Source organism: Anoplopoma fimbria, chromosome 20 (assembly GCF_027596085.1).
Source record: "Anoplopoma fimbria isolate UVic2021 breed Golden Eagle Sablefish chromosome 20, Afim_UVic_2022, whole genome shotgun sequence".
Lineage (NCBI taxonomy): Eukaryota > Metazoa > Chordata > Actinopteri > Perciformes > Anoplopomatidae > Anoplopoma > Anoplopoma fimbria.
In genome coordinates, this window is record NC_072468.1 from 28,519,343 (window position 1) to 28,536,648 (window position 17,306).

The window sequence follows — 17,306 nt, forward strand, 5'->3', positions numbered from 1 at the left end:
TTTCTGGAGGGAGGAGCTACAACTGAGCGTTTCAGAGAGACGGTGAGAAGAGGAGCTGCAGGACAGAATGATGAGAAGAACAAGGAGGATTATGGGCATTAACGATGTTAACATGTTGGAACTGGTCTTGTTTCTGTTCTCACACTGAAGAAACAATAATTTGATTTAACATGAAATTATATGAGATTATTATTGTTTATCATATAAATGGTAATCTGATCAGGATCACAGAGATCTGGATCAGATATCTGGTCAATACCTTCTGGAGACACCGACAACCTGTATGTTTATCGATTATTATGGAGTCACGTCTAACTCAGAACGATGAGCGTTACAAATAATGATGATAAAAATGATGACAGATCAATAATAAGAGTATTTGTGACGTAGTGAAGCTTTGTTTTGATCGTTCAGGTGATCAGATCAGATGTGATTATTGATTTAGTGCTTTTCTTTTCAAACAACAGTAAATAAGTTGAAGGTTTGGAAGCGTATTGACGACGTATCTTATCTAACAGAAACTGGGAATGTCTTTTTTCCTTCATTTCATAGAAACTAATCTGCATATGAATCAATAATGAGAATCTGTTACAGAGTTATAGCTCAGCTCATTTCTTATCAATATTACAAAAAACAACCAATCAATAACATGAGAATCGATTTGTTCTTTATTCAACAGCTGGACAAACATGGAAATGCAGGTCACATGGTTCATCTGCAGCAACCAAGGGTTAGTTTCAAAGTTTCAAATCAAACTTTATATTACTGGGATTTTAAAATATCGTATTTACAGAAAGAGATAAATCAGATGCTGATAAGCAGATTTAGTGAAAAGACTAAATCTGTCTAGAACCAGAGAGTAGTTTGGTTTTATGTATAGATAGAATATTCATTATTCTCTATAGAAGATGATATTCATATTTACAGGATGTGGCTCACAGTGTTAATATTCAATGAGAGGATTTTGTTCTTCTAGAAAACAAACGTTTTTTAAATACGTTTACATATCGAGCTCCAGTTTTTCAAGCCATCACTGATGATTATTAACTTATTGATTTGTATCTCACTCATGGAGACAAGCTGAGCTGGTTCAGGACCAGTTCTCACCTTTGACCCTCATGTCAGAGTTCTGGTTTGGACCAGAACCCAAAACCACCAAACTGAGTCTGAAGATGTAGGACTCATAGTTACCGAATATAGTAATTCAACCATTATTATTACAATCATAGATTATATATGAGAATACTAATAATATTAGATTACTAGGGTTAACCCTTTTGAATGTGTCGTCATATTTAATGACATCATCACAACCAAAAAATAAATTATAAATCAAACAAAATCCTCAATTTGAATAAAGTCATTTTTAATTCGATCCACTTTCTGTAATGAATAATGAATCATGAATCATGAATGTGGTCAGAATAAAACATGTTGGGCGTTTTGTAAGAGATTCGATCATCTATTGACGATGACTCTGGAGTTCTTGTTATATTGTTTTGATCACATGATTCTGAAACAGAAACCACTGGAATGTGACTATTTCCAGTATGAAGCTGATTATTATTGATAATATCAGAGCAGCCGGATCTCCTTTGACACTGAGATCAAACTATAACTCAATGAACAGAACATGAATATTCATAAATACTAGACACATGTTGTACATTCATTATGCACATTTTATTTCCTCTATGAGAAGTTCGTGGCCTGAAACAAAACTTGAGTTCCCTCCATCTGTCGTTGTTGTTCCTAAAGTTATTGGTTAGTATTGATTAGTTATTGGATCCTGAACAGAGACAGGATGTTAAACACTGTCTGACCTTTGACCTCCTAATGTTCATCAAAATGAGATGATTAAGTGCATAAATTAGTGACGTGAGACAGAACTGTTATCATCAGAAGCAGCCAATGGGAGCAGAGGAAACCGTGGTTCACTTCCACACTTTGACGATGCCGTCTCTGGACGAGGTGACGATGAAGCCCTGCGTCGTCTGGAAGGTGGCGATGTCCGTGATGATGTCATGGTGTCCCACAGGGAGGGATTCTGGGCCGCGGCGAGGCGAGTCCTCCACCGCGCCGCTCTTCTGTTTACTGTGGATCTCCTGCAGACATTAAGGGGTTAACTGGAGACGAGCTCACTGATAATGAAGCAGAAATGTAAAAAGAAAGAAAAACACATAAATAAAGAAGTTTGGGTAAAAATGTAAAGGAAAAGTAATGCATTAATAAAGACAGAAATAAATAAAAGAGAAAATATAATGGAAGAGAAGATTAATATTGGAATTACTACAAAGGTAAATAGACAAAGAAAATCATTTAAATCACTTTTGATAAAGTAATGATTGCCCATATCTAGAAGATTATTTTAGGTATATTTTATAGCACATTCATATATTTATTTATTTATTTATTGTGGCAGGTTTCCTGTATAGAGATAAGCCGTGGACAGACAGATGTAACAGCTGGAGCAGCTTGTTCCATTTTGTTTCTTTGTGTCGGCGAACTCTCCTTTTATCACGTTCCTCAGAAGATCAATGATAAATAACAACACGTTCCAAACCATTAGACCCACATGTTCTAATCAGAGCACTCACATGAGAACTGACTTTACTCTGAATGTGGGAACGGTTCTGTAGTCTGTAGATCGATCCAGACTGAACACGGAGGTGATAGAAACATGCTTCTCTGCCAATAACGCCGTATTGATTATTGATCTGTTTCAGGCTTCAACAGAGGGGATCAACAGCAGGAAACCAATGACAGGATAGAACAGCGATCCTGACCAATCAGAGAAGAGACGGAGCCGCTCACCTGAACCACCTCCGTCCCTTCGATGATCTTCCTGCTGTAGAGGACGGACGGACAGTGCAGCGAGTCGTTGGCTCCTCCCGCCACGATGTAGGACCTCTCCGGATACGCCAAGTCCCAGAACCTGAAACCACAACAACCACAACGGGTCAGCAGGTCAGAGCCAGCAGGTTCTGGTCCGGTTCAAGTCTCAGAGACTGAGCAGAGTCTTTCTGAGCAGCTTAGTTTACAAGTGTGACAGGAAACAAAGAGAACAGCTTCAAGACGTCCAGAGAAGAAGAATCACGACTCATTCTACATCACATGACTTCTCACTTTCCAGAATCTTCCCAAATATCCAAAAAGGTTCTAAATGTTTCTGATGAAATTGTTCACTAGATCATAAAGTTCTTTATAGATCAGACCCCTCTTTAAAATGAACATTATCTTCTATGGGAGAATGACCTCTAATTAAGATACGCTGATAGAACAGAATATAAGCTGGAAGTTGTTGTTTAACCTTCATTGTATGAAATATATTGATTAGCTGTTGTGTATTATGTAAAGCGTAAAGCTTATCGTGTATCTGGAATCGCGTATAGGGTAAGGGTAAAGGGTTCAGGTCTATAGTTAGGCCTGGTTCAGGTCTATAGTTAGGCCTGGTTCAGGTCTATAGTTAGGCCTGGTTCAGGTCTATAGTTAGGCCTGGTTCAGGTCTATAGTTAGGCCTGGTTCAGGTCTATAGTTAGGCCTGGTTCAGGTCTATAGTTAGGCCTGGTTCAGGTCTATAGTTAGGACTGGTTCAGGTCTATAGTTAGGGCTGGTTCAGGTCTATAGTTAGGCCTGGTTCAGGTCTATAGTTAGGACTGGTTCAGGTTTATAGTTAGGGCTGGTTCAGGTTTATAGTTAGGGCTGGTTCAGGTTTATAGTTAGGACTGGTTCAGGTCTATAGTTAGGACTGGTTCAGGTGGTTATCTAGTTAGGACTGGTTCAGGTTTATAGTTAGGGCTGGTTCAGGTCTATAGGTTGGTTCAGGTCTATAGTTAGGTCTATAGCTGGTTCAGGTCTATAGTTAGGGCTGGTTCAGGTCTATAGTTAGGGCTGGTTCAGGTTTATAGTTAGGACTGGTTCAGGTCTATAGTTAGGACTGGTTCAGGTCTATAGTTAGGGCTGGTTCAGGTCTATAGTTAGGGCTGGTTCAGGTCTATAGTTAGGACTGGTTCAGGTCTATAGTTAGGACTGGTTCAGGTTTATAGTTAGGACTGGTTCAGGTCTATAGTTAGGACTGGTTCAGGTTTATAGTTAGGGCTGGTTCAGGTCTATAGTTAGGACTGGTTCAGGTTCTCCTTGGTCCAGCCCCTAGATATGCTGATATATGCCTAGACAGCCGGGGGACTACCTAGGATACACTGAGCTCCTCTCTCCTCTTCTCTCCCTCCATCTTTATATATTAATCTCCTATTTATGCACATTACTGACTTTGCTTCTTCCCCGGAGTCCTTGTGCTTTCTCGCCTTGCAGGTTTCTATGAATCGTGATTATACCTGGACCGTGGTCCTGCTGACACCCACTGCTACTTCGATTATTATTATTAGTCACATTACTAATACTATTACCTTTATCATTATTTTAATTCGACTATAGTCATTGCTGCTTTTATTATAAGTAGGCTTATTTTTTCCTTCTTCGTTGCTCTGCTTACTACTGTGATTATATGAGTAATTTATAATGTATTATATATTGTGTATCATGTATTGTACATCATATATTATTTATTGTACATCATATATTATGTATTGTGTATCATGTCTTATGTACTGTGTATTATATATTATTATATATGTAACAGTGAGGCGGTGTGTTGTTGAGGTTCAGACCTGATCCTCATGTCAGATCCAGCAGTCAGCAGCAGAGGGTTCCCATCAGCAGGACTACAGTAGATCCCATGAACACTGTGAGGGGACGGCTGGAGAGCGCGCACACGCACACACACACACAATTTATGTTTTTAGTTCAGGACTGTAATGCTCAGTGAAACTGATTAAATCCATTTATAAGATCCTCACATAGATCTCCACATTGATTCTAAAAAAAAAAATCTTCTACGAGCACAACACAACACAACTGACAGAGGGAGAGGTGCACTGTGGGAAATGTAGGCGCAACATTTGACAAGGAAAACAAGGAAAAGGAATGTCTCTGGATCGGAGTCCAACACTAAAACACACTGGAGGACTCGTTTAAATATGAAGTCCACACACACACACACACACACACACACACACACACACACACACACACACACACACACACACACACACACACACACACACACACACACACACACACACACACACACACACACACACACACACACACACACACACACACACACACACACTGCATCTCAGAGAGTGGAGGAGCAGAACTCGCCCAAAGGGTGAATTTACGATCTCCAGTCTCCATGTCCCACATAGACACTTCATTATTACCCTGGACAGCTGCAGAGAGACAGACAGACAGACAATTGATCAATTTACATTAATAATATTAGATGATTTATATATATAATGTTTTACATTAATAATACTATTCAATATATGTTCCATTCATAATTCTAAATGAAACAGAGATCATCCTCTCACCGGCGATGACAGATGATTGGTAGAGCGGATGCATCAGCAGTCGTCTGATTCGTGCTCGGGCTGGGTGGGAGTGGTTTGAAATGGGGAGCTGGAACCTCATATCCCAGCATGCCATGGTGCCGCTGCTTGTACCTGTGGAGGAAACAGGAAGTTGGTATTCAGCAAGATATTCCAGGTATTTCACGGTTTCCTCTGGTCTGCTGATCCCACATTCAAGTGTTATGTTAACTCTGCTAATAACATCAGACCACAGCTGATCCTCCTTTCCCCACCTGCATACTTCAGAGCAGTTCTTCATTATTCTAACCGAAACCTGACGCTAACCTGAACCTTAAAACCAGATGTGGACCTTCAAGCTGTCCTTTACAGTAGTAAAGACGGGATGTCCTCACAGAGACAGACACAGACCTAGGCAGAGCCAGCACTGGTGCATGTCCACGGTGAAGGAGGTGATGAGTCCCAGGCGGAGGTCGTGGCGCAGCGTCCAGGCGTTGGAGTTGGAGCGAAGGTCCCAGCCGACCAGCGAGCCATTGACGGTGGCGTACGCCAGCACCGACTGGGCGCCGGAGTTAAAGTGGTGGATGTCCACCGCACAGCCGTCCTCCTGCAGGTCCAGAGACCTGAGAGGAGGGACACATGATGAGACACGTCCTCCACCAGGACGGAGGGGACACCTCCGGCTGGGTTTCAGTTACCTGGTCTGGAAGGGCTGAACTTTGGGGGATTTTGGAGGTTTGTTTGCTTCGACTGCCAGCAGCTGGATGGATCCGTTATCTGAAGCCACAGCCAAATAATGTGACCCCTGACAGAAGGTCAACGTCTTCACGTGACCGCCGATACGAGAATACGTCAACACCGACCTGCAGGAGCAAACATCTGAAGACTTATTCTGGATTCATCCATGAACGCATGTATTAGTTCTGATGTGGAACGATCCGAAACCCTGCAGGAGGAACGGATCTGGATCCAAGATGTGGAATTAACGTGGTCTCTGGTCTTTAGGTCTAGTGTTTCAGTAACAGGGTCTCTGGTCTTTAGGTCTAGTGTTTCAGTAACAGGGTCTCTGGTCTTTAGGTCTAGTGTTTCAGTAACAGGGTCTCTGGTCTTTAGGTCTAGTGTTTCAGTAACAGGGTCTCTGGTCTTTAGGTCTAGTGTTTCAGTAACAGGGTCTCTGGTCTTTAGGTCTAGTGTTTCAGTAACGTGGTCTCTGGTCTTTAGGTCTAGTGTTTCAGTAACAGGGTCTCTGGTCTTTAGGTCTAGTGTTTCAGTAACAGGGTCTCTGGTCTTTAGGTCTAGTGTTTCAGTAACGTGGTCTCTGGTCTTTAGGTCTAGTGTTTCAGTAACGTGGTCTCTGGTCTTTAGGTCTAGTGTTTCAGTAACAGGGTCTCTGGTCTTTAGGTCTAGTGTTTCAGTAACAGGGTCTCTGGTCTTTAGGTCTAGTGTTTCAGTAACAGGGTCTCTGGTCTTTAGGTCTAGTGTTTCAGTAACGTGGTCTCTGGTCTTTAGGTCTAGTGTTTCAGTAACAGGGTCTCTGGTCTTTAGGTCTAGTGTTTCAGTAACAGGGTCTCTGGTCTTTAGGTCTAGTGTTTCAGTAACAGGGTCTCTGGTCTTTAGGTCTAGTGTTTCAGTAACAGGGTCTCTGGTCTTTAGGTCTAGTGTTTCAGTAACATGGTCTCTGGTCTTTAGGTCTAGTGTTTCAGTAACAGGGTCTCTGGTCTTTAGGTCTAGTGTTTCAGTAACATGGTCTCTGGTCTTGTCGTGGCTTTAGAGACCCACCTGGTGGTCGTGGTCTTTCCCTCCATCTTCTGACTGTCCCAGACTTTAACGGTGCCGTCGTTTGATGCCGTGGCAAAGATGGAGTGTTCGTCAGAGACTCTGATGCGGTTCACAGCAGCTTTGTGTTCGTGGAGGTGAGCCACCAGCAGACCTTTAGGGTGCCACCCTGAAACACACATCACTCTGTCTTTATGTGGATCAATCACACTATGATTATGACAAAAGGACATGAGGACAGAGGACATGAGGGCAGAGGACATGAGGACAGAGGACATGAGGGCAGAGGACATGAGGGCAGAGGATATGAGGACAGAGGACATGAGGGCAGAGGACATGAGGGCAGAGGACATGAGGGCAGAGGACATGAGGGCAGAGGACATGAGGGCAGAGGACATGAGGACAGAGGACATGAGGGCAGAGGACATGAGGGCAGAGGATATGAGGACAGAGGACATGAGGGCAGAGGACATGAGGACAGAGGACATGAGGGCAGAGGACATGAGGGCAGAGGACATGAGGGCAGAGGACATGAGGACAGAGGACATGAGGGCAGAGGACATGAGGACAGAGGACATGAGGACATGAGGGCAGAGGACATGAGGACAGAGGACATGAGGGCAGAGGACATGAGGGCAGAGGACATGAGGGCAGAGGACATGAGGACAGAGGACATGAGGGCAGAGGACATGAGGGCAGAGGACATGAGGGCAGAGGACATGAGGACATGAGGGCATGAGGGCAGAGGACATGAGGGCAGAGGACATGAGGACAGAGGACATGAGGACATGAGGGCAGAGGACATGAGGACAGAGGACATGAGGGCAGAGGACATGAGGGCAGAGGACATGAGGGCAGAGGACATGAGGACATGAGGGCATGAGGGCAGAGGACATGAGGGCAGAGGACATGAGGACAGAGGACATGAGGGCAGAGGACATGAGGACAGAGGACATGAGGACAGAGAACATGAGGACATGAGGGCAGAGGACATGAGGACATGAGGACATGAGGACAGAGGACATGAGGGCAGAGGACATGAGGGCAGAGGACATGAGGGCAGAGGACATGAGGACATGAGGGCATGAGGGCAGAGGACATGAGGACAGAGGACATGAGGGCATGAGGGCAGAGGACATGAGGACAGAGGACATGAGGACAGAGGACATGAGGGCAGAGGACATGAGGACAGAGGACATGAGGGCAGAGGACATGAGGACAGAGGACATGAGGACATGAGGGCAGAGGACATGAGGGCAGAGGACATGAGGGCAGAGGACATGAGGACATGGAGTAAGTGTCTCACCCGGTGGAGGAGGACGGCTCTCCCACTCGGCGCTCTCCATCATCTGCTTGGCCATCCTCTCGGCGCTGCACTGCTCCCTCTTCTGCTGCACCAGCTGCTGCAGCTCCACCTTACAGGTGTTGATGCGTCTCTGGTAGGCCGCGCCGCTCGCCACCGACTGCAGAACGGTGACCGCCGGGACCACGGCGCTCCTCCGGACCTGACCCGCCGGCCCGTCAGCAGCCTGCAACACATGACGGCGGTATTCACTCAGAGCTGCCATTTCACAGTGTTAACTATCTAAATAATGTTTATAGAGGATTTACAAAGTATTTATTAACCATTTAACAAAGTGTTAACTATCTAAATCATGTTTAGTCTTCAGTGATAGCTTACACATTCTCAGTTATCGTTTAGGTCTTGAAAACAGGTGATGGTGTTAATATGCCTGTATCTGCTCAGCACCAGTCCCAGACAGACATAAACAGGTGATGGTGTTACCGTGGAGGGCTGGTTGGAGGGCGGCTCCTGAGACCCAAACATGCTCTTCCACTCCTCGTTCATCGTGGAGTCCTGCTTCGTGTGCTTCCTCGCTGCAGCAGAATATAAAAACAGGATGTTGTGACGAAGCCTATAAATGTTTGGTAAAATCGTTCACACATGTTGGGTCTTCTTTTAGGATTACAGAGACATTAAGAAACGTCTAAAGAAACAACCTTATCTTATATTTATAAACAATGCCAACATGAGATGAACCCGTTTTGCATGTAGAGTGAATCTGAGGACAGTCAGGTTTTTGGAGAACACAAAGAGAGAGGGATTAATGAGGGAGATTCTTTAACAGGAGAGTTTCCTCTTCTTCTCTCACGGTTTGGCTGCAGACGGCAGTACTGTTCATGAAAACATCTGTCTCATCTGGCTGGAGAAACATCTAAGACGGCGGATCAAGGACGGTACCTTTGATTCACTGGGAGCGTGAACACTGTTAGTTTGACAGCGAGCATGCAGCGGATCGCTCCAAAGTAAACCACATGAAACAATATAGCAGCTGCTAAATAAATAAAACACTTTGTAACACGAAGCAGTCGACTCAGCCGATTACTGGAAACACAATCTAATATTAAACTGTAGAACCCTCGTCTACTCTTGACTACAACACAAAGCTGAGATTATTTATCTCTTTCTCTGAGACAGAAACACTTTAAACAGGACTTCAACGCCATCACTGAGATTCAGAACTCAGCCATGAAATGGATAAATGACAGAATCAAACAACTATTTAATTCATTATTGATGATTCTACTGATTATAATTTGATGTATTTAACAGTTAAAGGGCCGGTTCATTTTGTTTTCACCTTCTCTTCTCGTTTCTATCTGGTCAGACAGTTCTGGTTTTAAAGGCCCATCTCAGATATGTTCCTCCAGTTCCACATGTTTATCTATTCAGTTCAATTTGATTGATTTTTATAGTCCAAAATCACAAATTTGCCTCAGAGGGCTTTACAATGTGTCAACATACAACGTCCTCTGGTCTCTTAATCGGTCTCTAATGTGTCACCCACTGATAAAACAGTGTGTGTGTGTGTGTGTGTGTGTGTGTGTGTGTGTGTGTGTGTGTGTGTGTGTGTGTGTATATTGTGCATGGGGGGTCACCTCTCTTGTCTTCGGGCTCGGCCTTGGCTTTAACCAGGTCCACTTGGCGGCCAGTGATGCCGAGGTTGGCGAGGTCGATGACGCCGGTCTGAGCCGCCTCCCCCAGGTGAGTCTGCTCCCCCATGTTGGCTTTGGCCTTGTTGGACTTCAGCATGAAGTCTTTGAGCGCCAGCAGCTTGTCCTCCTCTGCCTCCGTCATGCCCTGATCAACGGAATGTATCTGTTAACTTATTGATATTAACGATACATATATATACACATATATATACACATATATATACATATACAGCGGGTAAAATAAGTATTGAACATGTGACCATTTTTCTCAGTAAATATATTTCTAAAGGTGCTATTGACATGAAATGTCAATAATAACCCAAGTAATCCATACATACAAAGAAAACCAAACAAATAAGTTCAGAAATTAAGTTATGTGTAATAAAATGAAATGACACGGGGAAAAAGTATTGAACACGCTTACTGAAATGTATTTAATACTTGTTACAAAAGCCTTTGTTGGTAATGACAGCTTCAAGACGCCTCCTGTATGGAGAAACTAGTCGCAGTAGCACTAGCAGCTTTCTTTTCTTTCTCTGAAACCAATGGAGAGTTTCCTTGGCTGTGTGTTTGGGATCATTGTCTTGCTGAAATGTCCACCCTCGTTTCATCTTCATCATCCTGCTAGATGGCAGCAGATTTTTATCAAGAATGTCTCGGTACATTTTTCCATTCATCCTTCCTTCAATTATATGAAGTTTGCCAGTGCCGTATGCTGAAAAACAGCCCCACACCATGATGTTCCACCTCCAAACTTCACTGTTGGTATGGTGTTTTTGGGGTGATGTGCAGTGCCCTTTGACCTCCAAACATGGTGTGTATTATGGCCTCCAAAGAGTTCCATGTTGGTCTCATCTGACCAGACTATATCCTCCCAGTATTTCACAGGCTTGTCTGAATGTTGTGCAGCAAACTTTAAACGAGCTTCAACATGCTTTTTCTTCAGCAGTGGAGTCTTGCGTGGTGAGTGTGCATACAGGCCACGGCGGTTGATGCATTACTTATTGTTTTCTTTGAAACAATTGTACCCACTGATTCCAGGTCTTTCTGAAGCTCTCCACTAGTGCTCCTTGGCTCTTGGACAACTCTTCTGATAATTCTTTTCACTCCTCTGTCAGAAATCTTGCGAGGAGCACCTGGTCGTGGCCGGTTTATGGTGAAATGATGTTCTTTCCACTTCCGGATTATGGCCCCAACAGTGCTCACTGGAACATTCAGAAGTTTAGAAATCCTTCTGGAACCAATGCCATCAGTATGTTCTGCAACAATAAGGTTGTGAAGGTCTTGAGAGAGCTCTTTGCTTTTACCCATCATGAGATGTTTCTTGTGTGACACCTTGGTAGTGAGACACCTTTTTATAGGCCATCAGTTGGGACTGAACGTATTAGTTCGTTGCACTTATTGTATTCATATTAGTTCGTTGCACTTATTGTATTCATATTAGTTTGTTTCTGTACTTTTGCTCTGGTTTCTGCTTTGAGATGCTTGTTTAAGAAAGGAGATGCACTTATGACTTCTGGTGACTAGTAGTTCTCTTGAATACCTATGTTGAATACACTTCCTGTAAGTCGCTTTGGATAAAAGTGTCTGCTAAATGACTGTAATGTAATGTAATGAGCTTAATTTCCTGTTCTGACATTTAAATACTTTCTTTCAACTGTGTAGATGTGTAGAGTGACACCACTGATATTGTGAATAATGTCCTGGTCTGTGAAGGCTTGTGAGTGGTTAACCAGGAATGGGGGTTAAAACTAACAAATTCCCAAACAGAGAAGCTGGAAGCCTGTTGGCCGCTCTGCTCTCCAGATGGAGCTCCTACAAAAGCTCAGTGAGTGACTTCCTGTTTGGTTTGGGTTCAGTGTCAATGTCTGATTGTCAGACACCCCCCCTCCCCCCACAGGGTTCCTTTAATTAGAACATATGGAACCATTTGAAAGAACTCACGCACCAAAACATCAAAGTTCAGAGCAGCGTGGGAAATCACCAACTTAACTTTACGTCTGTAGGATGATCACTTTACGTCTGTAGGATGATCACTTTACGTCTGTAGGATGATCACTTTACGTCTGTAGGATGATCACTTTACGTCTGTAGGATGATCACTTTACGTCTGTAGGATGATCACTTTACGTCTGTAGGACGATCACTTTACGTCTGTAGGACGATAACTTTACGTCTGTAGGACGATCACTTTACGTCCGTAGGACGATAACTTTACGTCTGTAGGACGATAACTTTACGTCCGTAGGACGATAACTTTACGTCCGTAGGACGATAACTTTACGTCCGTAGGACGATAACTTTACGTCTGTAGGACGATAACTTTACGTCCGTAGGACGATAACTTTACGTCTGTAGGACGATAACTTTACGTCCGTAGGACGATAACTTTACGTCTGTAGGATGATCACTTTACGTCTGTAGGATGATCACTTTACGTCTGTAGGACGATAACTTTACGTCCGTAGGACGATCACTTTACGTCCGTAGGGCGATAACTTTACGTCTGTAGGACGATAACTTTACGTCTGTAGGATGATCACTTTACGTCTGTAGGACGATAACTTTACGTCTGTAGGACGATAACTTTACTTCTGTCGGACGATAACGTTACTTTAGTTTCTACTGAATGAACATTTCAGAACATCTAAATCTCTAAAACTCCATTTTAAAGTTCGGTAAACAGGAAATGTGATTTTGGTTTGAAGGTTGAAGAGGAGATTCATCATCAGCCATTAACACTAAAGTCATGTAAAGAGATTTTGGATAAATTATGCTATGCTAATGTATATACCTAAAGGTCAAAACCACAACATACATTTGGTCTTTGTGCTCTCATTCTCCTCTATGCTGCTGATTAAACTCTGAAACTGAAAACAGATTATTTTATATGCTGATGAACAGTTTGGGTGCAGATCTATTCACATCCGTCCTGAACAGATTATGATGCAGCTGAGAAGAGTTCATGAACTGACTGAATCACTTCACTGATTACAGGAACACAAGCTTCCAACAGAAGAACCCCAGAGGTCCTCAGCTCTGCTGGTTCTTTAGAGACCTAAAACAAGAATGTGAATGAAGCTGGTTCAAGGCGTTCTCCTGTGCTGCTTTAATCAGATTATTCTGCCTGGATTACTTAAATTCTAACTCCAACTCCAAATAAAGAACATGTTCCCTTACAGTACACCTCAGTTGTTAGAGGTCAATGTCTGACTTCAGCCGTTAGAGGTCAATGTCTGACCTTAACTCCTCCAGGTCAATGCTTGGCACAAAGCCTGTTTGAGTAGGTAAAATGATCAAACACTTCTGCTTTTGGTCTGATCTTAACAGCACTGTGACCTGATGGCAAACAGGATTAATTCAAACAGCCTGAACTGATTAAAACCAGACAACAACAAAAACACACAGACAGACACCCCCCCTCCCCCCACAGGGTTCCTTTAATTAGAACATATGGAACCATTTGAAAGAACTCACGCACCAAAACATCAAAGTTCAGAGCAGCGTGGGAAATCACCAACTTAACTTTACGTCTGTAGGACGATAACTTTACGTCTGTAGGACGATAACTTTACGTCCGTAGGACGATAACTTTACGTCTGTAGGACGATAACTTTACGTCCGTAGGACGATAACTTTACGTCTGTAGGACGATAACTTTACGTCCGTAGGACGATAACTTTACGTCTGTAGGACGATAACTTTACGTCTGTAGGACGATAACTTTACGTCTGTAGGATGATCACTTTACGTCTGTAGGACGATAACTTTACGTCTGTAGGATGATCACTTTACGTCTGTAGGACGATAACTTCACGTCTGTAGGATGATCACTTTACGTCTGTAGGACGATAACTTTACGTCTGTAGGATGATCACTTTACGTCTGTAGGACGATAACTTTACGTCTGTAGGACGATAACTTTACTTCTGTCGGACGATAACGTTACTTTAGTTTCTACTGAATGAACATTTCAGAACATCTAAATCTCTAAAACTCCATTTTAAAGTTCGGTAAACAGGAAATGTGATTTTGGTTTGAAGGTTGAAGAGGAGATTCATCATCAGCCATTAACACTAAAGTCATGTAAAGAGATTTTGGATAAATTATGCTATGCTAATGTATATACCTAAAGGTCAAAACCACAACATACATTTGGTCTTTGTGCTCTCATTCTCCTCTATGCTGCTGATTAAACTCTGAAACTGAAAACAGATTATTTTATATGCTGATGAACAGTTTGGGTGCAGATCTATTCACATCCGTCCTGAACAGATTATGATGCAGCTGAGAAGAGTTCATGAACTGACTGAATCACTTCACTGATTACAGGAACACAAGCTTCCAACAGAAGAACCCCAGAGGTCCTCAGCTCTGCTGGTTCTTTAGAGACCTAAAACAAGAATGTGAATGAAGCTGGTTCAAGGCGTTCTCCTGTGCTGCTTTAATCAGATTATTCTGCCTGGATTACTTAAATTCTAACTCCAACTCCAAATAAAGAACATGTTCCCTTACAGTTAAACGTTCTGCTTCTATTTCAGTAAAAGTAAAAAGTATTACAAGCCAAATTGACTTAGTACTCTGTCACTGATATTATAGTGACATCAGTGTGTAAGTGGCAATCTACTGTTGTACTGTTACTGTGAAACTAGTTCTAACTGCTTTATATGCAGTCAGTCCAGTGGTTCCAACACCAGGCCCCTCTAAAGGGTCACTAGATAAACCTGAGGGGTCCTGAGTTAATAAATGGCAATGGATAGCAGAAAAAAAATTATTTGTTTATTTTAGTACTTATTTAAATTGTCGGATAATTTGAATCTTTGAGTCTCAGACTCAGACTCCAGACTAAGCTCCTCAGACTGATTCCAGACAAGTTTTCTTTGTTTCTCTTTAGGTGTTAAATTAATGTAGAGGAGAAAAAAGTACAATATGTACCTCTGAGATGTAGTACAGTAAAAGTACAATATGTACCTCTGAGATGTAGTACAGTAAAAGTACAATATGTACCTCTGAGATGTAGTACAGTAAAAGTACAATATGTACCTCTGAGATGATAAAAGTACAATATGTACCTCTGAGATGTAGTACAGTAAAAGTACAATATGTACCTCTGAGATGTAGTACAGTAAAAGTACAATATGTACCTCTGAGATGTAGTGGAGTAGAATAGCATAAAGCAGCAGAAAATGGAAATACTCAAGTAGAGTACCACAAAGTGTACTTGGGTAGAGTACTTAGTTACTGCAGCGTTGGTTTACCTGGGAGAGCAGCTTCTTGAGCAGCTGAGCTATGGCCGGGTCATCAGGAGTGGGGCATTCTGGGATTGATCCCACGCGCTTCTTCTGCCGGAGCAGCAGATGGCGGAAGAGACTGGCGATGTCTTTAGAGCGAAGGGCATAGTCAAAGATGGAGCGACTCACAGGCTCCTTCAGGACACTCAGCAGGACCAGCTCCTTATCTATCTGAGGACAGAGACACACAGGAGGACAGGTGAGGGTTATGAGGACAGGTGAGGGTGGGGGAGGACAGGTGAGGGTGATGAGGACAGGTGAGGGTGGATGAGGACAGGTGAGGGTGGATGAGGACAGGTGAGGGTGGATGAGGACAGGTGAGGGTGATGACGACAGGTGAGGGTGGGGGAGGACAGGTGAGGGTGGATGAGGACAGGTGAGGGTGGATGAGGACAGGTGAGGGTGATGAGGACAGGTGAGGGTGATGAGGACAGGTGAGGGTGATGGAGGACAGGTGAGGGTGATGAGGACAGGTGAGGGTGGATGAGGACAGGTGAGGGTGGGGGAGGACAGGTGAGGGTGATGAGGACAGGTGAGGGTGGATGAGGACAGGTGAGGGTGGATGAGGACAGGTGAGGGTGGATGAGGACAGGTGAGGGTGATGAGGACAGGTGAGGGTGATGGAGGACAGGTGAGGGTGATGAGGACAGGTGAGGGTGGATGAGGACAGGTGAGGGTGGGGGAGGACAGGTGAGGGTGATGGAGGACAGGTGAGGGTGATGAGGACAGGTGAGGGTGGATGAGGACAGGTGAGGGTGGATGAGGACAGGTGAGGGTGGATGAGGACAGGTGAGGGTGATGAGGACAGGTGAGGGTGATGGAGGACAGGTGAGGGTGATGAGGACAGGTGAGGGTGGATGAGGACAGGTGAGGCTGTGGAGATGAAGGGGTTGAGATGGAGGAGGGTTAGGAGGAGGACTCACCTGGATGATGGGTGTGGAGATGAAGGGGTTTAGGTGGGGTAGCAGCTTGCAGTAGACGTCGGCCACGTTGAGGTGCTGAGCGATGACGGTGATGAAGCCCACGGCTCCGTAACGGATCCACAAGTTGGGGTGACACAGGAACGGAGCTACGGGAAGCCAGAGAGGACAAATGCTACCATTACACTCAGTGTGCTGTTTAATCGCTCCTTTAACCACTCCCACGTCTACCTCTACCTCTATCTCTACCTCCACCTCTTGGAGTTAGAATCTGTACTTTAACTCCAAGATAAAACAAGACAGACAGACAGACAGACAGACAGACAGTAGGTGTCTCCCGTGTCCTCTGTTCTCACCGATGTCACTGACGAACTCGTATATGTGAGGTTTTTGCAGCAGACCCAGCTGACACATACAGGTGAGAGAGTTCAGTGCTTTGTAGATGACGAACTCCTCGGTGTCACTCAGTCCCTGCTGGAGGAGGGGCTTCAAGATGGAGGAGCTCTGCCAGCCCACGTAGGCTGCTACACCTGAAGAGGAGAGGAACACAATAACACTTTAGGTACCTGAACACCTAGTGTACAGAGTACCTGTACAGGTAGTGAGCAGAGTACCTGAGCAGGTAGAGAACAGAGTACCTGAGCAGGTAGAGAACAGAGTACCTGAACATGTAGAGAACAGAGTACCTGAGCAGGTAGAGAACAGAGTACCTGAGCAGGTAGTGAACAGAGTACCTGAACAGGTAGAGAACAGAGTACCTGAGCAGGTAGAGAACAGAGTACCTGAGCAGGTAGAGAACAGAGTACCTGAACAGGTAGTGAACAGAGTACCTGAGCAGGTAGAGAACAGAGTACCTGAGCAGGTAGAGAACAGAGTACCTGAGCAGGTAG

At 44.0% G+C, this 17,306-nt stretch overlaps 1 protein-coding gene across 1 annotated transcript in view; it reads right to left on the reverse strand.

Moving 5' to 3' along the window:
* Positions 1 to 656: 656 nt before the first annotated feature.
* pik3r4 (phosphoinositide-3-kinase, regulatory subunit 4) overlaps positions 657 to 17,306 on the reverse strand; it is a 20,694-nt gene continuing 4,044 nt past the window's right edge. Inside the window, exons 6-19 of the mRNA XM_054622213.1 lie at positions 16,773 to 16,946; positions 16,420 to 16,565; positions 15,464 to 15,667; positions 10,149 to 10,350; positions 8,995 to 9,086; positions 8,515 to 8,737; positions 7,212 to 7,377; positions 6,131 to 6,295; positions 5,844 to 6,055; positions 5,436 to 5,567; positions 5,191 to 5,291; positions 4,668 to 4,756; positions 2,815 to 2,935; positions 657 to 2,105 (exon numbers count right to left, since the gene is read on the reverse strand). Coding sequence (XP_054478188.1) covers positions 1,935 to 2,105; positions 2,815 to 2,935; positions 4,668 to 4,756; positions 5,191 to 5,291; positions 5,436 to 5,567; positions 5,844 to 6,055; positions 6,131 to 6,295; positions 7,212 to 7,377; positions 8,515 to 8,737; positions 8,995 to 9,086; positions 10,149 to 10,350; positions 15,464 to 15,667; positions 16,420 to 16,565; positions 16,773 to 16,946 — 2,198 coding nt within the window. The 3' untranslated portion in view covers positions 657 to 1,934. The remainder of the gene's footprint in view (positions 2,106 to 2,814; positions 2,936 to 4,667; positions 4,757 to 5,190; positions 5,292 to 5,435; positions 5,568 to 5,843; positions 6,056 to 6,130; positions 6,296 to 7,211; positions 7,378 to 8,514; positions 8,738 to 8,994; positions 9,087 to 10,148; positions 10,351 to 15,463; positions 15,668 to 16,419; positions 16,566 to 16,772; positions 16,947 to 17,306) is intronic.